Source organism: Pistacia vera, unplaced genomic scaffold (assembly GCF_008641045.1).
Source record: "Pistacia vera cultivar Batoury unplaced genomic scaffold, PisVer_v2 Contig1288, whole genome shotgun sequence".
In the NCBI taxonomy this organism is placed as follows: domain Eukaryota; kingdom Viridiplantae; phylum Streptophyta; class Magnoliopsida; order Sapindales; family Anacardiaceae; genus Pistacia; species Pistacia vera.
The window spans coordinates 35,929-57,685 of NW_022195344.1; the positions used below are offsets into that span (position 1 = coordinate 35,929).

General features: G+C 34.3%; 2 protein-coding genes across 2 annotated transcripts; one reads left to right on the forward strand and one right to left on the reverse strand.

The window, feature by feature from the left end:
* The first annotated feature begins 3,099 nt into the window (after window positions 1–3,099).
* Window positions 3,100–6,834, forward strand: LOC116121803 (ABSCISIC ACID-INSENSITIVE 5-like protein 2). The gene is made up of 3 exons (XM_031407738.1): window positions 3,100–4,023; window positions 4,120–4,191; window positions 6,610–6,834. The coding sequence occupies exons 1-3, from the start codon at window positions 3,172–3,174 to the stop codon at window positions 6,685–6,687; spliced, it is 1,002 nt and encodes a 333-aa protein (XP_031263598.1). The 5' UTR covers window positions 3,100–3,171; the 3' UTR covers window positions 6,688–6,834.
* A 13,354-nt stretch (window positions 6,835–20,188) lies between these two features.
* LOC116121796 lies at window positions 20,189–20,734 on the reverse strand. Its single transcript, XM_031407734.1, has one exon. The coding sequence runs from the start codon at window positions 20,732–20,734 to the stop codon at window positions 20,189–20,191; it is 546 nt and encodes a 181-aa protein (XP_031263594.1).
* Between the last annotated feature and the right edge of the window lie 1,023 nt (window positions 20,735–21,757).

Below are 21,757 nucleotides of genomic sequence, written 5' to 3' on the forward strand. Positions count from 1 at the left end.
TTATAGAAGGTAATTGAGACTACAATTTACTGAAAAAAAAAATCTATTAAACTTGACCAAATCCTAGGGGTGAAATTGTAATTACCTCATGATATAACTTTGTAATTAATTAATAGTTAGGGTGGTGTAGGGAATTGGGGGAGTGATAAAGCTGGAGATCACAGCAACCAAGGGCTCTTAAGTTAAATTAATTAAAGGTAAATAAATACTAAGCAAATGCACGTGCACCACACCTCGGTGCAACGCCCACGCGGATCCTCATGCTCATGCATGCATAACATATCATGTGCTTTTGAATGAGTTTGTCCATTTCCCTTCAATATTTGTTTGGGAGGGAGGACTACTATATCCCACTAATTTTTTTTCTTACATTATCATCCCCATAAGTTTATGTATAATCATTTCACTATTAAATCTTATAATATTTGAAATTAATCATTTTAAAATAGGGCTTAGAGCATAGATCCCACACAAGAAACATGTTATTAAATAGAATAAATATGAGATTGTTGGGATATTGAGATGAGGTGTTAAGATCCTTTTAACTTGTTTTTTTACTAGTAATTAGAATGAATAAAAATGTGTTAAATTTTGTAGTGTTCGAAATTAATGATAACTAAAATAAAAGGATAATGTTATTAAATATTATAAATATAAGATGATGTGTTGAGATATTTTAACTCAAGTTTAACAAATTGTTTAAAAGAGGTATATAAGGAATATGAAGAGATAAAATGTTTTATATGTATCTATAAATATAAAAGTGATTAGAAGAAATTCTAGGTTATGTAAAAAGAGTGTATTATACAAGGCATGTGATATGAAAAGAGTGGTTTAAAACATTAAAGGTTAAATGTGTTAGGATCAAGTGTTTACTACTAAGCCGAAAGCTTAGGCTATTCGTCATGGTGCAACTTTATTTTCATATTCCATTAATGATAGCACGAAGTCCCACAGTTAACGCCGGCGGGCATGAGAGGTTTTGCAATGAACATGTAAGCACATAAACGAGTTGGTGCGATTAAACACCGATACCATAGAAACGGGTCTTCCCATAGTGTTCACGTGTCAGCGAGTCCATAGGGAAATTGCTAGTCCCAACAAAGCCAACAAAATGGTCAAAGTTTCAGTTGATCGTCGCTGTACATCATCACCGGCCACCATCGTCGAAGCCAGTATGACGATACCATCATATCGAAATGATTAAAACATGATTTTCTATCTAACCATAATATTGAAAAGCAATCAAACAATCCTTTAAAGCTTTCACTGACAAATTTCATATTCTAACACAAACCCTTACTACACATTAACTTTATTTATTATAGATTGGTTTGTATTGAGCAAAAAAAAAAAACAAAAATGTGTATCTACTATGTGAAAGAGTTATTTTACTGTTATATTAATCAAAATTAGAGTTATAAAAGAGTGAGATTCACTCTTGAGTTTCTAGGCATATCTAGTGTGAGAAAGTGATTCATACAGATGTAAAGGTTCAATAGAACCTTGAAAGCCATTTGTAAATTAGAAAACTATTTGGTTGGGGTTTGACAACCATGAGAAGAGATTGGAGGAGTGGCCGTATGCAGTTTTGGGCCAAATCACTATACATGGCGCGTTTGCTTTTCTCATCCCTTAACTCTTTACTTTTATGCAAGTTTTACTTGTATTTGTGCTTAATTGGTTGTCTTAATACTTGTCATATTCATTAATTGCATTAGAAAAGCCATAAGTGACAAAAGTTTTTTAATTTGAGCTTATAGCAAATATTGACCTTAGGATGTTTAAAAAGGCTAAATGACCCCCTCTTAGATCATTCAATCTTTCATATGTTAGGTAAAACAAAAGTATGTTATATAAGCATGTCGAGCAAATAAAAGCATGAATATGTTTAAGTGATGAGAACATGAACATAATTGACTCCAAGGAATATAGCTTTTACAAAATTAGTTATTTTTTAATTAATAACCCAACTTTTATTTTATATTAACATGTATAAATATGAAAAGACAAAATGGCCATATATTTTTTTAGCGGGAGGTAAAATCTTTCAACTAATAAGGACAATATTATAAATATCACTTTGTCAAACAACATGAATTGCTCCTTATCTAAAATTTTTTTGACATATCAATCAACTTTCATCCTCTTTAGTTACCGTTAAAAATCTTAACTGGAGATATTAAAACAATAAACTTAATGTGTAATTTAAAAGTGAAAAAAGAGTATAATTTGGTCTAAAAACTCACCAAAAAGAGTGGGAAGTGGACACTTTTTAATGAAATTTGTACTACAATTCTTTTGTTTTCTATGCACGAGGGCGAAGAAGAAGAAGAGAAAAAGGCAGTCACTTTCACTTACACTTCCACTTGACTATTTTATGAAACTGAAACTTGCCAAAAAAATAATATATAGAAGCACTAGTGCCAGAAAGAAACCTAGGCAGTAGTGTAGTGTGAAGTTTCAAAAAATAGTTAAAAAATAAAGAGAAAGTTGGTAATGGGATTATGGGAATGTAGGCTGTTTTCTTTTTCTTTTAAGCTTCGAAGTGTGTGTCCCCACTGCCAAAACAACAAATGTCACTTTCATAGATTCAGATCGGATCCTGCGGCCAGTAAGTTAATGCCCACCTACTTATTAGATTTTGTTTTAATTGCTTCAGTCAGACTCAGCTTAAGCTTCTTGCCTCTCTAATACATATTCTTTCTTTTTGGGACATTTTCTTGTTTTTACTATTTATTTATTCTTAGTTCTTGCGGAGAATGTAGGCTTATCTATGTTTTAGTATTTGTTCTTTTGTGGAGAATGTTTGTTTTGGTTCCATGCAAAATGGCTTGAAGGGATTGTGTTCCTCTTTGGTTCTTGTTTTATTTTAGTTGATTCTTAAATAGTCTTTTTCTTAAATATTTGGTGGTTTTGTTCTGATTGTTTTATTGGTTTTGAATATTATTACTGTTTCTTGCTGAGATTGTTTTGTTTGATATAGACTTTTGGTTTTTGGGCATATGGGGTTTTGACATTTTTATTATTTGATGGATAGTTTGTTTTTAGTCTTGAGTTTCTATTTTGCATAAATTTTTAGTCCTACCTTCTGCAAGTAGAATATGTTAGTTCTTCATGTTACTGTTGTGTTGGCTTCAGAATGATAGATATATAGATATTTGGTGGTGAATGGGGACACATACAATGGGATCTGAAGGTGGTGCAGCTCAAGAAGCGAAGTTGCAGTCATTGACCAGACAAGGCTCATTGTATAGCCTTACACTCGATGAGATTCAAACCCAGTTGGGGGATGTGGGGAAACCACTGGGAAGTATGAATCTTGATGAGCTTCTCAAGAGTGTGTGTACCGCTGAAGCTAATCTGGTTACAGAAACCACCATTGACAATGTATGTGGCGCTGCCTCAGGCTCCTCTCTGCATAGGCAAGGGAGCCTGACATTGTCCAGGGATCTTAGCAAGAAGACTGTTGAGGAGGTGTGGAGAGATATTAATCAGAAGAAGAGTGACAATAATCAAGAGAGAAAAGCTCAGGAAAGACAGGCTACTTTTGGTGAGATGACACTTGAGGACTTCTTGGTAAAAGCTGGGGTGGCTACTGAATCTACTAATCCAGTTGAAAAGAATGGTAATTATGTTTTGGAGATTGATCATATTGCGGCGAACCAGCAAAATATTGCGCAGCATGCTCAATGGATGCAGTACCAGCTCCCTTCAGTGCGACCACAGCCACAGCCACAGCCACAGCCACAGCCACAGCAGAATCTGATGGCTGTTCTAGTGCCGAACCACCCTATGCAGCAATCTCTTCCTGTCATCGCTAATCCGAATTTGGATGCAGCATATCCTGAAAACCAGTTGACCATGTCGCCATCCTCTTTGATGGGTACACTATCTGATACACAAACACCAGGGAGAAAAAGGGTTGCCTCTGGAGATGTTGCTGAAAAGACTGTGGAAAGGAGGCAAAAAAGAATGATTAAAAATAGGGAGTCTGCAGCCCGATCACGAGCAAGGAAGCAGGTAGAACTTGAATGTTGCTTTCTTTTGTTTGCTGAATCCTGTTTAGTTATTGTTGTTCTTTTCTTGGCGTCGGTTAAAAGATCTATTGATTGTCAGGCTTATACTCATGAATTAGAGAACAAAGTCTCACAACTAGAGGAGGAGAATGAAAGACTCAGGAAACAAAGGGTATGCTTTGCCTTCTTTTCCCTGGCTACTCTGTTATTATTCATTCTTGCTAGTGATTTCTTGTTGGTATCATCTTTGATGCTATCTACCAGTTTAATAATTATTTGAATGTAATAAATGCAATTCTTTTTCAGGATTAATTCCAATTAAAAATAGTTGAAATATCTAACTTGTACAGTTATCAGATTAGTTCATCAATAGCAGCTCCATTGTTCATTATGAGGATTGGAGTATATATCTGTTGTCTGACATGTTGGATTGGTAGTGTCTCCAAATACTTGCAAATATGACCTAGATGACTCTCATACAGCAAGCTTGGTTGATTTGATGGATGAAATTAAATCAGTTAATAGGAGCAATCTCACTCTGACCAGACTCTAGTTTGTCATGAATGATACAGTTTGACCAAAGATGAAGCCTAATCTAAGGGAAATAATGTCTTGCGATATTGTCCTTCATCATCTTCTGTATGATGATATTGTCTTCAGATGATATGGGATCTATTTGGTGAGTGCTAAGAGACTGAGAAACTTATTTCTAGTCTAAGGACTGGGATTTTCCTGTAATTCAGCTATGATATATATTGGTCCCAAACTAGAGTCAAGTTGGTCTCAAACTTGTAGGTATTCGTCTTGAGATGTCTTCTAGAGTGTGATGTTGTAGAATTAGTATAACTTAGAACAATAATGATAATAAAAAATACAGAATTTTGGGAAAGCAATTTTCATGTAGTTTTCTTTTAACTTCAATAATTTTTTCCTTTTTTGAAAATTTCTCCCTTCTTGACTCTCAGCTAGTGCATGCTGATTCAGTAAATTTACAATTATACATGGAAAACTGTATCTTTGAGGTCTGTGTTTTAAAAATTTGCTGGTGATGTCTGTTAAAACTTCTCCTGTTTTTTAAGGTTCGCTTAGTTTTCATTTCTTTAAATCCTTTTTTGATACAACTCACAGATTAGGGCATTCAATTTAAGTTTTTGTGATGATTGATTGATTCAGTCCACAAAACAATGTGTGCTTGACCATGTTACTTAGATGGAAGTATGCGTGCTATGAATAATGAAACTACTCAGGTCAGCTAACTCTAAAGGGTGCGCATATGTCTTTGTTTTACTTGGACATTCTACTGTTAATCTCCTTTAAGTTATTTAAGAGTTGGAAGTATGAACTTTTCTATAGAACTCGTTAATTTTCTTTCAGGGTAGTCATACCATAAGTATAGTGTTTTATGAGCATAGTTCGTGTAGAAAAAAGTTATGTTCAGGTTCATCCTGTTGTTGATGCGTGTGGGAGATTGAAATGACAATTGTTGCGAATTGGCAAGGCATAGATAAGATTGTTAAAACAATGATGAAGAAGGCTTTGTGAATCTTGTAAAATTGTAGACAATTTCTAATTGTTTAAACACTTTCTGCAGATTTTTGGGCACGAGGAGTGTTTAGATAGTTATCTCCCTCAAAGTATTCCAACTTTGAGAAATTGAACTAGATAACTCTTCCAATATAGTGATGATTAAAGCCTTTGTTATATCCTAATGGTTCTCTTTCGAGGGAGATAGCTCCATAAATTGAGATCTAAAGCTTTACTTCAGCGTGATTCTAATAGGTTTGACAAAGGACATTACATGCTCAGGATACATAACATATCAATACTATTTCTTTTGGTACTTCATTGCAGAATGTGATCTACATTATAGAGTTATTCTTCCACATTGATAAGGATTTGTCTTTGTAGTCAAAGTGCCATTTACGTCTCAACTTTTGATGTTGGTAGTGGCATTGAAGTACTAAAAGAGGCCTGAAGACATTTACCCCAGTTAATAAGTTTTGAAAAATTGCTCTGCTGCTGTCTACCTTTATATTTTCCCCAATGCTATTTGATTTCTGGAAATTTAGTATCATAAAAGTATAAATTAATGCTTCACCTATAACTAAAATTAAACAATTGTTCTTTTGTTATTTCATCGAAAATAATGAGACATTGAAGTTATCTTATACTTGAAAACTTAATCTTTTAGGCTTAGTGATTTATTAACATGGTACCAATGTGCAGGTCTTGAGTTTGAATTCTTAACATGTCACGTATCAGTATTTGTTATTTCTGGGTTTGAATTCTCAACTTTGTCCCATATCTGTATTTTTATTTTTGGTTTTGCCTGTGAGAATGGTTTTGTCCACATCATATGAGAAGTGGTTGTTATTTAAATAGATGGTCTTGTACATATTTCAGTTGACCATTTTGTTGATTGAATCCATAACACCCAATCTTGATTCATAGTCTTTACTATTATTAGGAATATGAACACAAAAATGGATCAAACTTGTCTCTGTTGAAAATGAACTTCAGTCGCTTCATTTCACACTCAAAATTGTAAGTGGAAAGGACTTTTTCTCATTGCATTAATTTTCTTGTGCAGGCAGTGGAGTTCTTGCAATGTGCACCGCCTCCAGAGCCCAAGTATCATCTCCGGCGAACAAGCTCAGCCCTTTTCTGACATAAAAATTTAGAGTGATGTATGTTGCATTGGTGTTACTCTTATTTGCTTACACCCTAACCAAACTTGTTTTCCAACAACTAGTTAAACACTCGTTGCTCAGGCCAACTTATCCCACCAGAGCTGTCTTGTTACTAATGCAGCTGATCTCCCTGTATCTACATTTTCTTTTGACTTACACTTCAAACTTTTGAAGTGCAAAAGATATTATTATTTTCTTTTAAAACTGTTTGCCATAATCTTTTCTAAAGATGTTCATCCTATCATTACAACTAAAAGCTTCGCGTACCCCAGAGGACGTGCATGCCGTTTTGCCCAAGCAGTAACTAAAGTTGGATCATAAATCAGCCGAGCTTTACTGGAAATAGGTTAGTAGAAGTCTTTCTACCTATAATTAAAAACCAAGATGATTGTATTCAACATCTACCAAACATATACTTAAGTCTCTATTGTCAGCATAAGCATAATAATGCCATATACAAAATACCGCGACCCTTAACTTGGTAATACTAGGCTAACTAAGATGTTAGTCTCATTAGGAGTTTCACCGTATTCAGAAGAAAAACATGGACCTGCGTACGTTATCATGCAATACTGTTAGCTCAGATAACAGGGAATCTCCAGAAGCTATCAAACCTCCTTGACTCGACGATTTACCCGACATCTCATCAAACTTCATGAATTGCGAAACCTGAGAAGCTGCCAACTGGGCTTAGTGAATGGGAGCAACTGCAAGAACAACAATGCAAGCTTCAACATATGATAAGTGAAGTCTACAAGTTATATGATGGGATAATCTATTCTATATGAGGGAGTAGTACCTCCAAAGCAATTGAGAGAGAGATAGAGAACAGCGAGAGAGAAGAGTTGCGGTAATTCTTGCATGCCTCTCTTATTATCATCAAGCAATATAAATAACCATAAAATAATAAAGTCTTAATAATCCAACTAATGCCCAAAATAAAGAATAATAACGTCTATTAACCAAAACTAATGACAATAACATAAAATAACTCTGCTGCTCAACGCCCCATGCGATAATCCTTTGCCCATGCAGGAGCTTGCCGAGCCCTTGTAGGATATCTTCCTGCTTCTTCATCCTCCCCAGCCTCTCCTCCATCTGGGTTCCTATCATTATAAGTTCTAATCAATATTGCTAAGTAGTCTACCAACTTATTGTTTTCTACCAGTTTTCATCCATATTCCAACATTCAAAATGTAAAGGACAAGAGGCATTACCAGTAGATATTGCAGTTGTGCTTCTCTGGAAACTACAAAATTCACATAAATTAGAACATTGATTGCAGTTAAACACCTATAGACGCTGAAGCATGGCCAAGATTAACTTACATACAGCAAAGAGAATGAACCAATTCCTGTAGTTCGTCAGCTGAAAAACCATTCTCATCTAAAAGATCGCGGTAGTGAGTTGGCCTTGTCCTGCCTTGGCAGATAACACAAAAGGCAAGTCATGTATAATATAGCGTAAATTTCCTAGTTACTGAGCTGAAGGTAATCGAATACAAAGAAAATTCATGATAGTAACTGAATCGACTTTTTCGCAAGCAATCCTACATATCTGACCACAGTAACCAATGATATGAAAGGAATTAAAGCATCAATGGAAATGTACACAGAAATATGATTGAGATAAAACACCAGCATTTATCCATAGATTAACAAGAAATATGTAAACTAAAATTATTAAACCATCTTTCCTAAAGTGTTTAAGCTGTTAATATGTCATTGTTCTATTCATCTAATTTTGTTGGGATTATGCCTTGAATTTTATATTGATTGGGAATGGGAGTTGCAAGAGGACTCTCCCTTTTAAATAGACTAATAGATTGAACTTTTAAAGTATCACAAAAAGTGTAAAATCGACACTAAAAGAATAGTCATTATGAGCTATTATTAAATGTGTAATTGAACTTTTTTGGATAGTGTAAGGAGTTTGTAATTTTTCTCTTCTAAAAATTGCATAGTTGTAAGCTTTTGTTTAGTGGATTGTTTGAGTGACTAGTGGACATAGGCTAAATTGATTGGGCTGAACCACTTTAAAATTCTTATGTTTGGTTTGTTTTATTTTTAGTTGTTTGCTTTAATTTTACGTTTGAGTTGTGGGAATCTTTTTCAACAAGTGGTATCAGAGTCAAGTTCATGATATGGGAGAAGGCAAGCTCGAGAGGAGGTTGGATTTAAGAGTAGATCAGTGATTATCAAGCATCTCAAATTTTCTGGAGGTATGTCTAGGTTTGAGGTTCCTTTATTTGATGGTAAAATTAATTTTATGTTATGGCAAAGTACGATACAAGACCTTTTGGTACAACAACGTCATGATCAAGCATTAGAAGAGAGTAAGCCAAAGAAGATGTCTGATAGAGAATGAAATAGAATTCAGAGGAGAGATGTCAGTACAATCAGATTGGCTTTAGCTCCAAAGATAAAGTACAGCGTGCTGACTGAGTCTACACCAAAGGGTTTGTGGGAAAAATTAGAGGGTATTTATGCTTCGAAGTCGTTGACTAACAAATTGTGTTTGAAGATGGATCTGTATTCTTTGAAGATGGATGAAGGTACGAGTCTCCATGCTCATTTAAATGAATTTAATAGGCTAATATCTCAATTGTTGGCTATTTCTGATGAGTTAAAGGATGAAGAAAAGGCATTGATATTGTTGTCATCTTTGCCTAAATATTATAGACCATTTGTTCAAACTTTGTTGGTAGGTAGATCTACTTTAAAATTAGATGATGTGACTGCCTTGTTGCGTGAGAATGAAAGGTTTATGGGATCAGAAAACTCATCAATTAGAGGAGATCTACTAGTTGCAGAAGGTTCTAATCGAGGGAGGACTCAAGAGAGAGGTGATAAATCAAAAGTCTAAGATTACAGTAATAAAGAGTGTTGTTATTGTGGAGAGAATGGACATATCCAACCACGCTGCAAGAAATTAAGGGAGGATATGCTTGCTTTCAGGAAGGCTCAATAGATGAAGGATTCGAAGGATGATGCTTGGGTTGCTTATAATGAAGATGAAATTTTAGTAACATGTCAAGATGAAACTCAAACTTCAAAGGGTGACAAAGGTTGAGTTTTAGATTCTATTGCATCTATGAATGTTTGTAATGATAAAGATTGTTTTGTTGAATTGAAAGAAGATGGAAATTATGGAAATATTGTTGTCAGTAATAACGAGAAAGTGAAGATTGAAGGCGTTGGTAGCGTTCGTCTCAAGCTTCACAATGGTATTGTCAAGAAGCTTCGTCATGTGAGGTATGTACTGAGTTGTAGTTACAATTTGATTTCTTTGGGTGAGTTGGCTTCTCGTGGATATATCTACATTGGTTAAAGAGATGGATGTGAAGTGTATAAAGATGATGTTCTTATTTTTGCAGGGCAAAAGGAATGAAAAACAACTATATTTGTTTGATGAAGGTCTGTGTCTTAAGAAATCAAGAGATAAAGTTGTTCCAATTCTTGTTGTGAAAGAAAAGAAGATTGTTAATCAAGTAAGATTTTCATATGCTACCATGATGTTTGGGGATTCAAGTCAATGGAGGAATTGTTGAGATTGTGCCTTGAATCCCATATTGCTTGGGAATGAGATTTGTAAGGGGACTCTCCCATTTAAATAGACTAATAGATTGAGCTTTTAAAGTATCTGAAAGGGTATAAAATAGACACCAAAAGAATAGTCATTATGGGCTATTATTAAGGGTGTAATTCGACTTTTTGGGATAGTGTAAGGAGTTTACAATTTTTCTCTTCTTAAAATTGCATAGTTGTAAGCTTTTGTTTAGTGGATAGTAGACGTCTGCTAAATTGATTAGGCTGAACTACTTTAAAATTCTAGTGTTTTGTTTGTTTTATTTTTAGTTGCTTGCTTTAATTTTACGTTTGAGTTGTGGAAATTTTTTTCAACAAATTTTACTACAGCATAAATTGTATTAACCCAAAAAAGATTCTTTAATAATTTTAGTTGTGTAGTTACAAAAACACTGGGAGGGCCCATATCACAGCCCTTGTATATAGTTACAAGTATCTAAAAGAATACCTAAAAACAGATGGTAAATGATATTTAGTCCCTACCTTTTGATTCAAAAGCTCCCATTTTCCATTTAGCTAAGGGTAAAATAGTAGTTAAAAAAATTAATAACACTGGCTTCTATACATATTCAAAATTTCTTTTGGAATAATTTAAGTAAATGTTCATCATTTGCTCAAGATATAAAACCTTTTGTCGTCTTCTATTTTCATAATACAACGTGTAGACATAAAGTTGTCGACTTTAGAAACACTTCAAAAATTACTCACATAAAGGTTTTGTTTGATTCGAGTTTTTCAAGCAATATTTAGGTTATAATGTTTAGTTAATTCATTTCGTTTCATGATTAATAGTTTGTGCTTTGTCGTAGTTTTACTTCAAAATATAAAACCTAGAAAAGAAGAAAAGGACTTAAGAGCTCATATAAGAACCAAATGCTTCCATGTTAAAAAATAAAAACATTATGACTGATTTACATTTGTTTACTTTAGGTCTAGAAAGATATGAGAGCCAGAAGTTAATTCTTGTAGGAGAGGAGAAACATGAACTAAATTTGGTAATCACTTAAGAGTTTTAATTTAATCATGAAATTGTGAATTCTAACTTACCTAAATTTATTTTGATTATTTGATGGCTACGAATATAAAGCTTTGGATGAACAATGGAAGAAGAAGAATATATATTTCATTACAAATATATTCTCACTTAAATTAGGAGATGGGAGCTGAAGAGATAAAAGATGAGGACTGTAAAAACTTTTCCCCAAAACTATATAGAAGAACGCCTTCAGAAACAGAAAAGCAAGGCCCAAAAGCAGAAAAGTACATCATAATTGTGTGACTGCCATTTAGTGGAAAAACTATTGGAATACTAGAGTAAACCACTTTTTCCCACCAAATAATAGTTTAATGATATTTTCCACCCATAGACTTTTAAAATGTCACTTTCTCATCCCAAAAAAGTACTTTTAATGACACTTTCCCACCGACCCCAACAATTGTCAATCGATTCCAACATCGTTACAACCTCACACCAACATCAATCTCTTTAACGATCATCACTCACCAAAACCCCTCAAATCTTACTCCCACTACCCCTGCTAATTGCTGGCAATCGAGCGATTAGGGTTTGTACGATCGCCCTTCCCAAGTCAAATTCCAACCAATCACGACCACCAAAATCCAACATTTCACTACCAAAAGACTCACCGACCTTTCCTTTTCAAAAGCCCCAATAGCATGGACCAATTTTGCCCTTGGTTCACCACCAAATTAGGAAGTGTATTTTTTATTTTATTTTATTTTTTTTGGGTGGGAAAAAGTCTTTAACTCTTGAATATTATGAGGTTTCGAATGAAAAACAGAGAATAATGAAGAAAAGAGGCAAAGAGATTTCTGGAAAATTTCGTGTATTATTTCTTATGAGAGAGTACAAGGTACAATGACACTTTGTAAGCTAGTGTGTTGAGCTGAAACAGTAACTAACTCTATCAATTGTTAACGGCAGTAACAACTTATTAACAAAAGTTAACAGAGACTTAACAGCTTCCTTTACTAACATCTTCCCTCAAACTAAATTGGAAAAGATTGTTACACTTTTACTAACATTGTACACTTTCACTTACTAACATCTTCCCTCAAACTGAGCAGTAGTACTTGTTACTAACATCTTTCCTCAAACAGAGTAGGAGTATTTGTACAGTTCACTTAATTTTTCTTCATTAACCTTGCAGGCCTTTAATTAGAAACTACTGCCTTTCAACAAACAAACATGAGCTACAAGTAAACTAAGTACTCGGCAAACTGATCACTTCTTTCAATATGCAAACTGATCACAAAACATGAGCTACAAGCAAAGTAATTACACCACAGGCAACTGATCACAAGCGAATTGATCACACTTTCAACAAGCAAAATGATCACATTTTCAGTAAGCAAGCTTATCACAAAACATGAGCTAATTATGTTGCAGACAACTAATCACTTTCAAGTAAACTGGTTGCATATGAAAAGCAACTTGATCCACTAGTACCCTTAGAAAACTGTAACTACAAATTGACCATTGTAGTACTCACCCCATTACTAAACAGATTAACACAAACAACTACCTTCAATTTGTAGACATGAGTAGCAAATATCAACTATCATAATTCTTGATAGGAAAAACCCAATAGAAGTAGCTAAAAGCATTGACACACTCTAAGGAGTAAGTCACAACTTTGAGTATTACCAATACCAATGAAAGCAATTGACACAGCAGAGTAAACTAGGAAAATTTGGAACAAAATTTTCAATATTAGGACATCAAGTCTCCTTACCTTCAGTAGACTTAGGGTGAGATTCAGTTGTACCAACAGTAGCTGTAACTTTTAGCTTGTTTCTAAGAAGTTCAAACCTTGAAGTAGACAGGGATTTAGTGGATATATCAGTTGTTTGATGTTCACTAGGTACATATTGGACTTTCACGTAATTGGAAGCAACTTGTTCCCTTATATAGTGTGCTTCGAGTTCAATATGCTTAGTCCTAGCATAAAAAACTGGATTTGATGCAAGAAAGCCAACACTTTGATTATCACACCATATAATTGGGATTTCATGAAGATTTACACCAATTTCAAAGAATAGACTTCTAAACCAAGCTATTTCTATAGCTCCTTGTGCAAGGGCTCTGTATTTCGCCTTTGTAATGGACAGAGCCACCACCTTTTGCTTACGAGAGCTCCATTGCAATAAATTTGAGCCAAGAAATAAGCAGCAACCACTAGCGAACCTCCTGTCCTGAATACTTCCTGCTCAGTCAGCATTAGTGTAGCACTCTAGGTGAAATCTATGGACTTTACTGAACTGAATCCCAAAGTTTGTTGTCCCTTTGAGGTATCTAAGAAGCCTTTTACATGCTTGTCAATGTAGTTGAGTAGGAGCTTTAAGAAATTGACTCAATTGAGAAGGCTATATCGGTGTTAGTCGTTGATGGGGTTTGCATAGTGGAAATTAAAAATAAAATCCTTAACAACAACATTGAACCCAAGAACCTTATACCCGATTTACGTTATTTACATATGAAATGATATTGAATATAAAATTTCCAGATTTCATACCAGCGTTTGGAGGCTCCTTCAATCGATACGAATCGCTCACACTCTAAGATAGGAGTGAATTCTCGGTATCCACACAAAGACAGGATGGCGATCGACTTGCAGTCTCAAGTACTAGCAAGATACACAAGCAAAAAAGATGCAGAATTTTTCTTCAAGAAAAATTCTCTTCTCCACCAAGTGAAAAAACGTGAGAAAGAGTGAGTTGAGTGGCTTGGATTTAATTAATGTGTTCTCCCATTTTATTTTTATTTTAAGTTGCCTTTTATATGCAACAAAAATTAAAACCCTAATCTAGTTAGGAATAAATTTATTCCATGACTAGCATAATAAATCCTCATTACCAAACAAGGTAATAATCCACATGGCATCTTATTCAAATTCAAATATGAATTTTATATTCATATATTATCTTTATTAATATCATCAAATATTAACATTAAATAATATATATAATATTTAAATATATGAATATATTTAAATACATAATCTCACTAATTTTAATTTCAATATGAAATTAAATATAGGCAACGACCTCATCAAATTTAATTGCACTGTGAGATTACCAAAATGCCCTTTCATCTCAAAAGACGAAAATATCTTTTCCATCATAAATGACGAAAATATCCTTTCATCACAAATGACGAAAATACTCTCTTCTCACTAACTCATCCTTAATCTATCTTCTATGTGTGTGACCCGAAGGCTCCTCATCATATCGTTAGTGAGTAGTCTCGCGATTAACACTAATCAATCGTCTCACTAAAAACAGACCAAAATTGGCCTCTAGCAAGGCATCATGGCCACTCGATAGATTCGGATTTAGCGAAATAACTTGTCTATCAAAGACATGGTTACTATACAAACCAATCCTTTCATCATCTGTTATCTCATCGAGGCTGAGATATAGAAATAGTGTCAACCTCAGTTATCTTCGATATCTTTGTATTCAGTTACTGGACCAATGACCGGAATAATAAATTAGATTGAGCAACAACTTAATTCCACTGTGGCCACAGCTTTAGTGCCATTGTCATTCACTGAATTGCGTCATGAGATAACTTCTCTCATACCCGGGAGTGATGAATCTTTTGTTGATTCATCATAGTCTTGATACACTTCTCAATGCAGTCAATCACTACCGTATTGATAGCTTTGAATAGAACTACGTTAGGTTAGTGCCAAACTACACCAATCGGTGCATAAGGCGCTCCGGTGATCTCAAGTCTAAGGATCACATGCACCACCATTCATTAGAGGATTTATTCCATAGACACTAGGGTTACCATCTATATAGAATCCTCTGGTGGGTTTGTCCAATGAACTTGCCTATAGCAAGCACCCATGTATCACACTAGGTTGTAGGCAAACAACTTTGACAAGTGAGATCAGTCACTGTTTTTCGATAGGGTCGTTCAACACTATGATAGTCTTATCGTATTATTTGTGTCCTTAGTCAGAATAATACTGGGACGACAAACACTTCTAGAATGGCTACCATATATGATTATATGGTTTTCACTATCAAGATTTGAAACACTTGATACCCTCATCACGATTCTACCATCCTAAGGACATATATCAATACACACAATTATGATTTATATGATATAGAAGAAAATTGTCTTTTATTGATTAATAAATATTATTTTACAGAGTCAATTCTACAATAATGGATTGGCTCTAGAGCACCTACTCTAACAATCGGGTCTTGACAATGTTAGATATTGTAAGGCTCCAATAATGCTTCTATAAAGTGCTAGATTATCAAACAAATCACTGTTCTCAAAGGTCAATTTGTTGCCTATAGCCATCGGTGTAGAACATGGCTTGGAATCCATCATTCTAGTCTTTACTAGAAAGTCTTTGGCATATTTTTCTTGACTCATATGAATGCCTAAGTCATTTCTAAGAACCTCAAAACCTAAAAATTATTTTAGTGACCCTAATGTCTTCAAGGAAAATTCAATGTTCAGCTTGTGCATAACCTCACTCGCAAATGTAGCATCACTACCAGTCAAGAGAATGTCATCTACATAGACAACAACATAGGCTACCTAATCATTTTGTTTGTAAATAAATAGGCTGGAGTCTGCCACAGAAGTTACAAAACCCCACTTAGGAAAGGCAATTTTGAGCTTGTCAAACTAGGCTCTCGGGGCCTGTTTTAGGCCATATAGTGCCTTAACTAGTTTACAAACATGAAGAGGATTTTTGGAGTCCACAAAACCTTGAGGTTGAGACATGTAAATTGTTTCACTAAGCTCACATTTAAGAAAGCATTATTTACATCCACTTTTTGAATATCAAATCCATGGGTGACAACTAAGACCATCTCCAATCTATTGCACCAAATTGGTGCAAGTTTCACACTAAATTGGTGTGATTTTTAGTGTAAAACACTATTGCATCTCTAACCCATTACACCAAATATTACACCAAAAGAAATATTCTTTAGAATATTCTCTTTCTTTTTCTTTTATTATAATAACCAACAATTAATCTATTTCACTTATTATATATATATATTAAATATTAGGAATGATATTTTTATTAAATAATAATTACTTTGAAAATTATACTAATTTAATAAAATTAAGCATTTATTTAATCAAATAAACATTACAATTAATATAGAAAAATATTATATCTAATATAAAATGATACCAAAAAAAAAAAAAAAAGCAACAACAACACAAAAGTAAAATTCCATATTGATAGTAATTTAATTTTCTGAATTAGTATATTCTTCCCACAAATGATCAATTAATGCATTTCGAAGAGCATGATGAGCCTCTGTATCCTTGATTTGTCTATGTCGAGCAAGAAAATTTTGAAATCAGACATTTTCATCTATGACAATTTCAACTTCGGGAGTTGGCGCTTCCATCTGTTCTTTTAATTTTAGTGTTTTTAAATTAGTGTTAATTTTTATTTTGAGTTGTTGTAGTTTAATATTTGCATTGAATCAAATTTTTTTTTTTAATTTTTCATCATTTTTTGAATTATATCATTATTATGAATTTATTATTATAAATATTAATATAAATAATAATCAAATTAAATTAAATACAAATAATCAAATTTGATGTGATTTTTGGTGTAAAATTTAATAATCAAATTAACTTAACAAAATTTTTAAAAAAAAAAAATTAATGGTGCTACAGTGCCACACCAATTTGGTGTGGAGCTACAGTGTTGTGCCAAATTTGGCATGGCACTGTAGCTCCACACCAATTTGGCGCAGCAATTAGCATTGGGTTGGAGCAAAAACCACGCCATTTTGGTGCTTTTTACACCAAAATGGCGTGGGTTGGAGATGCCCTAAGCTTAACACAACTATAATTGTAGATGACTTAATAACTGGACTAAAGGTCTCAATGTAATCCATTCCAAGAGTTTGTTGGAACCCTTTGGCCACTAACCTGGCTTTGAACCTTTGAATTGAACCATCTGCATTATGCTTAATCTTGAATACCCATTTACACCCAACTATATTCATGCGAGGCTTAGCTGGAACAAATTCCCAAGTATTGTTAAAGAGCAATGCAGTAAACTCACTGTGCATGGTAGCTTTCCAGGTTGGATAGGAGAGAGCTTTAGAAACACTTACTAGTTCAGTTGTGTCAAGGTGAGAAGTGACTAGCATTGTGTTATGAAGTGTGGTTTTGGATCTAGTAAGCATGGGGTGAGTATTAAGGGGTTGAGGAGCAGTAGGTAAGTCAACTGTAGGCTAAATATTTTCAAGAGAGGTACTGGAAGGGATATGAGTTGAAACATGGTTGTCAAAGGGTAATTCAATAGCTAATTGAATGCTGTCAGGAGAGGGATTTGAAGAAGTATGAATGCAAGGTTGTTTTTCAAAGGGTAGTTCGATAACAAGTTGAATAGGTTAGGAGAGTGATGTGTGGAGTCAAGAGATGTAGGAATAGGTGACATGTGGTGTGGACTAGGTGTTGAGTGTTCTAGGGAGTGATTTATGACTCTAGGCAGTGTTCTGGAACTTGAAGGAATGTGAGGTGACATGGCCATAGTTGTATCCTAATGATCATGTGATGTGATAAGAAAAGATAAAAAAGCAAATGTTCTTCTGACTCAACAAGTGTAGCAAATGAATGTTTATTTGACTTAACATGTGTAGCTAAGACAGAAGAAACAATAGGTAATTTAAAGTAAGAAACAGGGGACAAATTAGCAAACAAATCAGAACTACAAGATGATGATGCAGAAACAGATGTGTTATTTTGAGGAGATGATGAACATGTATCAAAAGGAAACTAGATTCATCAAATTTGATACTTGGACAAATATAGACTTTGCCATTAGAATCCAAAAATTTGTATCCTTTGTGATTTAAGTTGTAGCCAACAAATATGCACTTAGTTGTGTGAAAATCAAATTTGTGAGCACTATAGGTTCTAGTAAAGGGATAGGTTGCACATCCAAACACTCCAATAATGGAATAGTTAGGTTTTTGTTTGAACAAAACTTCAAATTGAGAGTAGTTTGATAGGACAAGAGTGGGCAATCTATTGGTGAGAAAAGTGGTAGTTTAAAAGGCAAACCACCAGTATTTCAAGGGCATACAGGCTTGGGCTAATAATGTTAGGCCTTGTTCCACTATTCGTCGGTGTTTTCTCTCAACTCTTCCATTTTGTTGGTAAGTGTAGGGACATGGATGTCTAAAGTGAATCCCATGATCAAGAAAATATGAAGCTAAACTTCTATACTCACCACCCTAATCAATTTGAATAGATTTCAGGGTTGTATTAAACTGTCTCTTGCTAACTTATGAAACTGTTTGAAGATAACTTGGGTTTCAAATTTAACTTTTAAGGGAAAGATACAAGTAAACTTACTATAGTCATCTAAAAATTGAAGGTAGTACTTAAAGCCTTCAGGAGATGGGATAGGTGATGGTCCCCATAGGTCAGAATAGACCAATTCCAAGGGTTTAACAGCTCTAGAATCAAACCTACGAAAGTTAGACTAACTTAGTTTTCCAAATTGACAAGTTATGCAAAAATCAAAAGTACTTTTGACAGAGCAATTTATCTTTAAAGAATGTAAAATTTTGGCAAGAATATGTGCATTAAGGGTGCCCTAACCATTTGTGCCACAACATGCCACTAGTTTTTTCAATAGGAAAGGATTGAAATGTATGCATTTTGTTATTGGCAACAACATCATTACACATGGATACAAATGTAGTAGAATTGAAAGTAACATTATTTTCATCAAGATTCTGGAGATTACAATCTCTACTAGTATTATTATGCTCACAACATTGTGAAACAAAGGATGACATAAACTGTTTAGATGTAACAGAATCCTGAGCAGAGGAATTAAAAGCTGAGACTGTAGAGGTGAGAGGATCAACAAGAAGGTTTGAGGATAGTGAAGTATCTAGAATTTGAAGCTGATATAGTCCAACCTTAAGCTTTCCTTGAAGAAGGACAGTTTTGGACTGCTTGTCCTTTACAACACAATGATCAACAAAGAATTCAACTATAACACTGTTATCTCTAGTGAATTTAGATATGCTTAACAAGTTTTTTGTAATATGAGGCACACACAACATATTTTTAAGGTAAAGAGATCTAGAATTGCAGGGTAATGAAGTAAAACCAGTATGTGAAATAGGAAGTAACTCACCATTGCCAACCTGGAGCTTGCTCATTGCCAGTGCAGTGAGACTATAATGTTAGCTGAGATAGGTTTGATGTTGCATGGTTTGTAGCTCTAGAGTCCATGTACCATGATGCATCTTGGATGGTGGAAGATATAGCAATGTAGTTGGCAACAAGAGAGGAATAGTTTTGTGACTGTGTTTGGGATAGAAACACTTGATTATTGGCATTAGTCCTACCAGCTTGAGCTCCAGTGTGCACTTGAGACTATCTTGAGTGTAAGGGAGTTGTTGTGGAGAATTCAGTCTAATGAGGATGTTGAAGACCAGTATTAGGATAGAGAGGAGAGGAAAATCCAACTTGTGTAGGCATTGGGGAGCCCATATTATGGGCAGGATGGAACTGGTGAAAGTTTTGAGGAGAAGGTTGCGATCCTTGAAACAGTCTTGGAGATTTGGAATAACTCTAACAAAAATTGGTTCTACCAAATGAATTATGTCTTCCTATAAAGTTGGCATCAAACCTATGATAGCAGTTTAAGGCAAGATGTCCAATCTTGCTGCACACTTGGCATATGAATTTTCCTCGACCTACCCCTCTACCTCTCCCTCTGCCACCAGTAAATGGAGAAGTATAGATCTGATTCTGTGGTATGAATTAATTAGTTCCAGTGACAGATTGTTGGGGAGTATAACTGTGAGGGGTAAAGTCAGAAGGTTGTCCAATAAACTAAGATTGTCCAGCTTTGAACTGAAGCTGATCACTCTGCTTATTCTGATACTTCTTATTGGTCATATCAGTTGAGATATTAGCTAAATGTACTAAGCTTCCATGAAATTCGTTGTTAATCATAGAGTTCATAGCTAAATTTTCCTTCTCTAACCTAGGCTCATATTTTTGTAGAATAATTTGAGCTTCTTGTACAGTAAGAGGATCTAGCCTAGACTCCAAACATGTGGTGATGTTAACAACTACAACATCATACTTCGAGCTAAGACCATCCATAATGTAGTTCATGAGCTCTTCATCCATAACAATTATCCCACTTGCTAATGGATTTTCAATGAATCCTTTCATTTTAACAAAGTAGTCATGGATACTGAGATTATCCTTTTTAGTGTTTTGTAACAAATATTTGACATGCAATGTTTTTGTTCGAGACTCAATAAGGAATTCTTTTTCAAGAGTAATCCACATATCAACGAAATACAGGCATTTAGAAATCACTATGAACATTGACTCAGAGATTGAGCTTAAAAGCCAGTTTACCAGCATTTTATTAGTCTTCTTCCACTGATTATACTCTGGATTATTTTTTTTCTCTGTTGCAGTGTCTGATCCTTTAGCTTGAATTTTAACAAACGATGTCGGACAAGAAATCAATCCAATTAGGTGTTCCTCCAAATCATGAGAACCAATAGCAAAAAGGACTTAGGACTTCCAAAATCTGTAGTTATCCCTAGTCAATTTGGGGGAAATTGTAGGAAGAACTGAAGAAGGCATCTGTTGAGAATTCGCAAAATTGGATGTTTCAGTGTTTAATTTGTAGCTCAAATTGTTTTGTTGAGATGAGAAATTAGGGAGATCAACCATCTTTGACGCTTGTCGATGGCTCTGATACCTTGTGAGGTTTCGAATGAAAAACAGAGAAAAATGAAGAAAAGAAGCAAAGAGATTTCTGGGAAATTTCATGTATTATTTCTTACAAGAGAGTACAAGGTACAATGACACTTTGCAAGCTAGTGTGTTGAGATGAAACAGTAACTAACTCTATTAGTTGTTAACGACAGTAACAACTTATTAACAAAACTTAACAGCTTCCTTTACTAATCTCTTCCCTCAAACTAAATTGGGAAAGATTGTTACACTTTTACTAACATTGTACACTTTCACATACTAACATCTTCCCTCAAACTGAGCAGGAGTACTTGTTACTAACAAATACTACAGCTTTGACAATATTAGATGACTGTCATTCTTATTTTCTTGCAACTAGCAGATATTTTGGAGAATAATAAAGTCTTTATGAATGAACTTCAAAATATTTGTTGATCAATGGAATCTATCTCCTTACAAAGGGAAGTAACATTTTTTGTATCTTACATTTTGTTAGTTATATAAGTTATATATTTTGATGACTACAATTAGGTACTATTCATTATTGTATTTGGTGTTTTTGTTTTTAAATATAGATTCAAAAATGATATTGAACGCACCCTTACATACCAAACATTTTACAAATTTACAACTAAAAAATAAATAAATAAAATAAAAGAGAAACTATTATGAAACCAAAAA

Bases quoted from the DNA above. Each gene is read 5' to 3' on its own strand.
- LOC116121803 (XM_031407738.1), top strand. From the start codon at position 3,172: ATGGGGACACATACAATGGGATCTGAAGGTGGTGCAGCTCAAGAAGCG. The intron at 4,024-4,119 runs GTAGAACTTGAA...ATTGATTGTCAG, and splicing joins GATCACGAGCAAGGAAGCAG to GCTTATACTCATGAATTAGA. The intron at 4,192-6,609 runs GTATGCTTTGCC...TTTCTTGTGCAG, and splicing joins AAAGACTCAGGAAACAAAGG to GCAGTGGAGTTCTTGCAATG.
- LOC116121796 (XM_031407734.1), bottom strand. From the start codon at position 20,734: ATGCTGGTAAACTGGCTTTTAAGCTCAATCTCTGAGTCAATGTTCATA.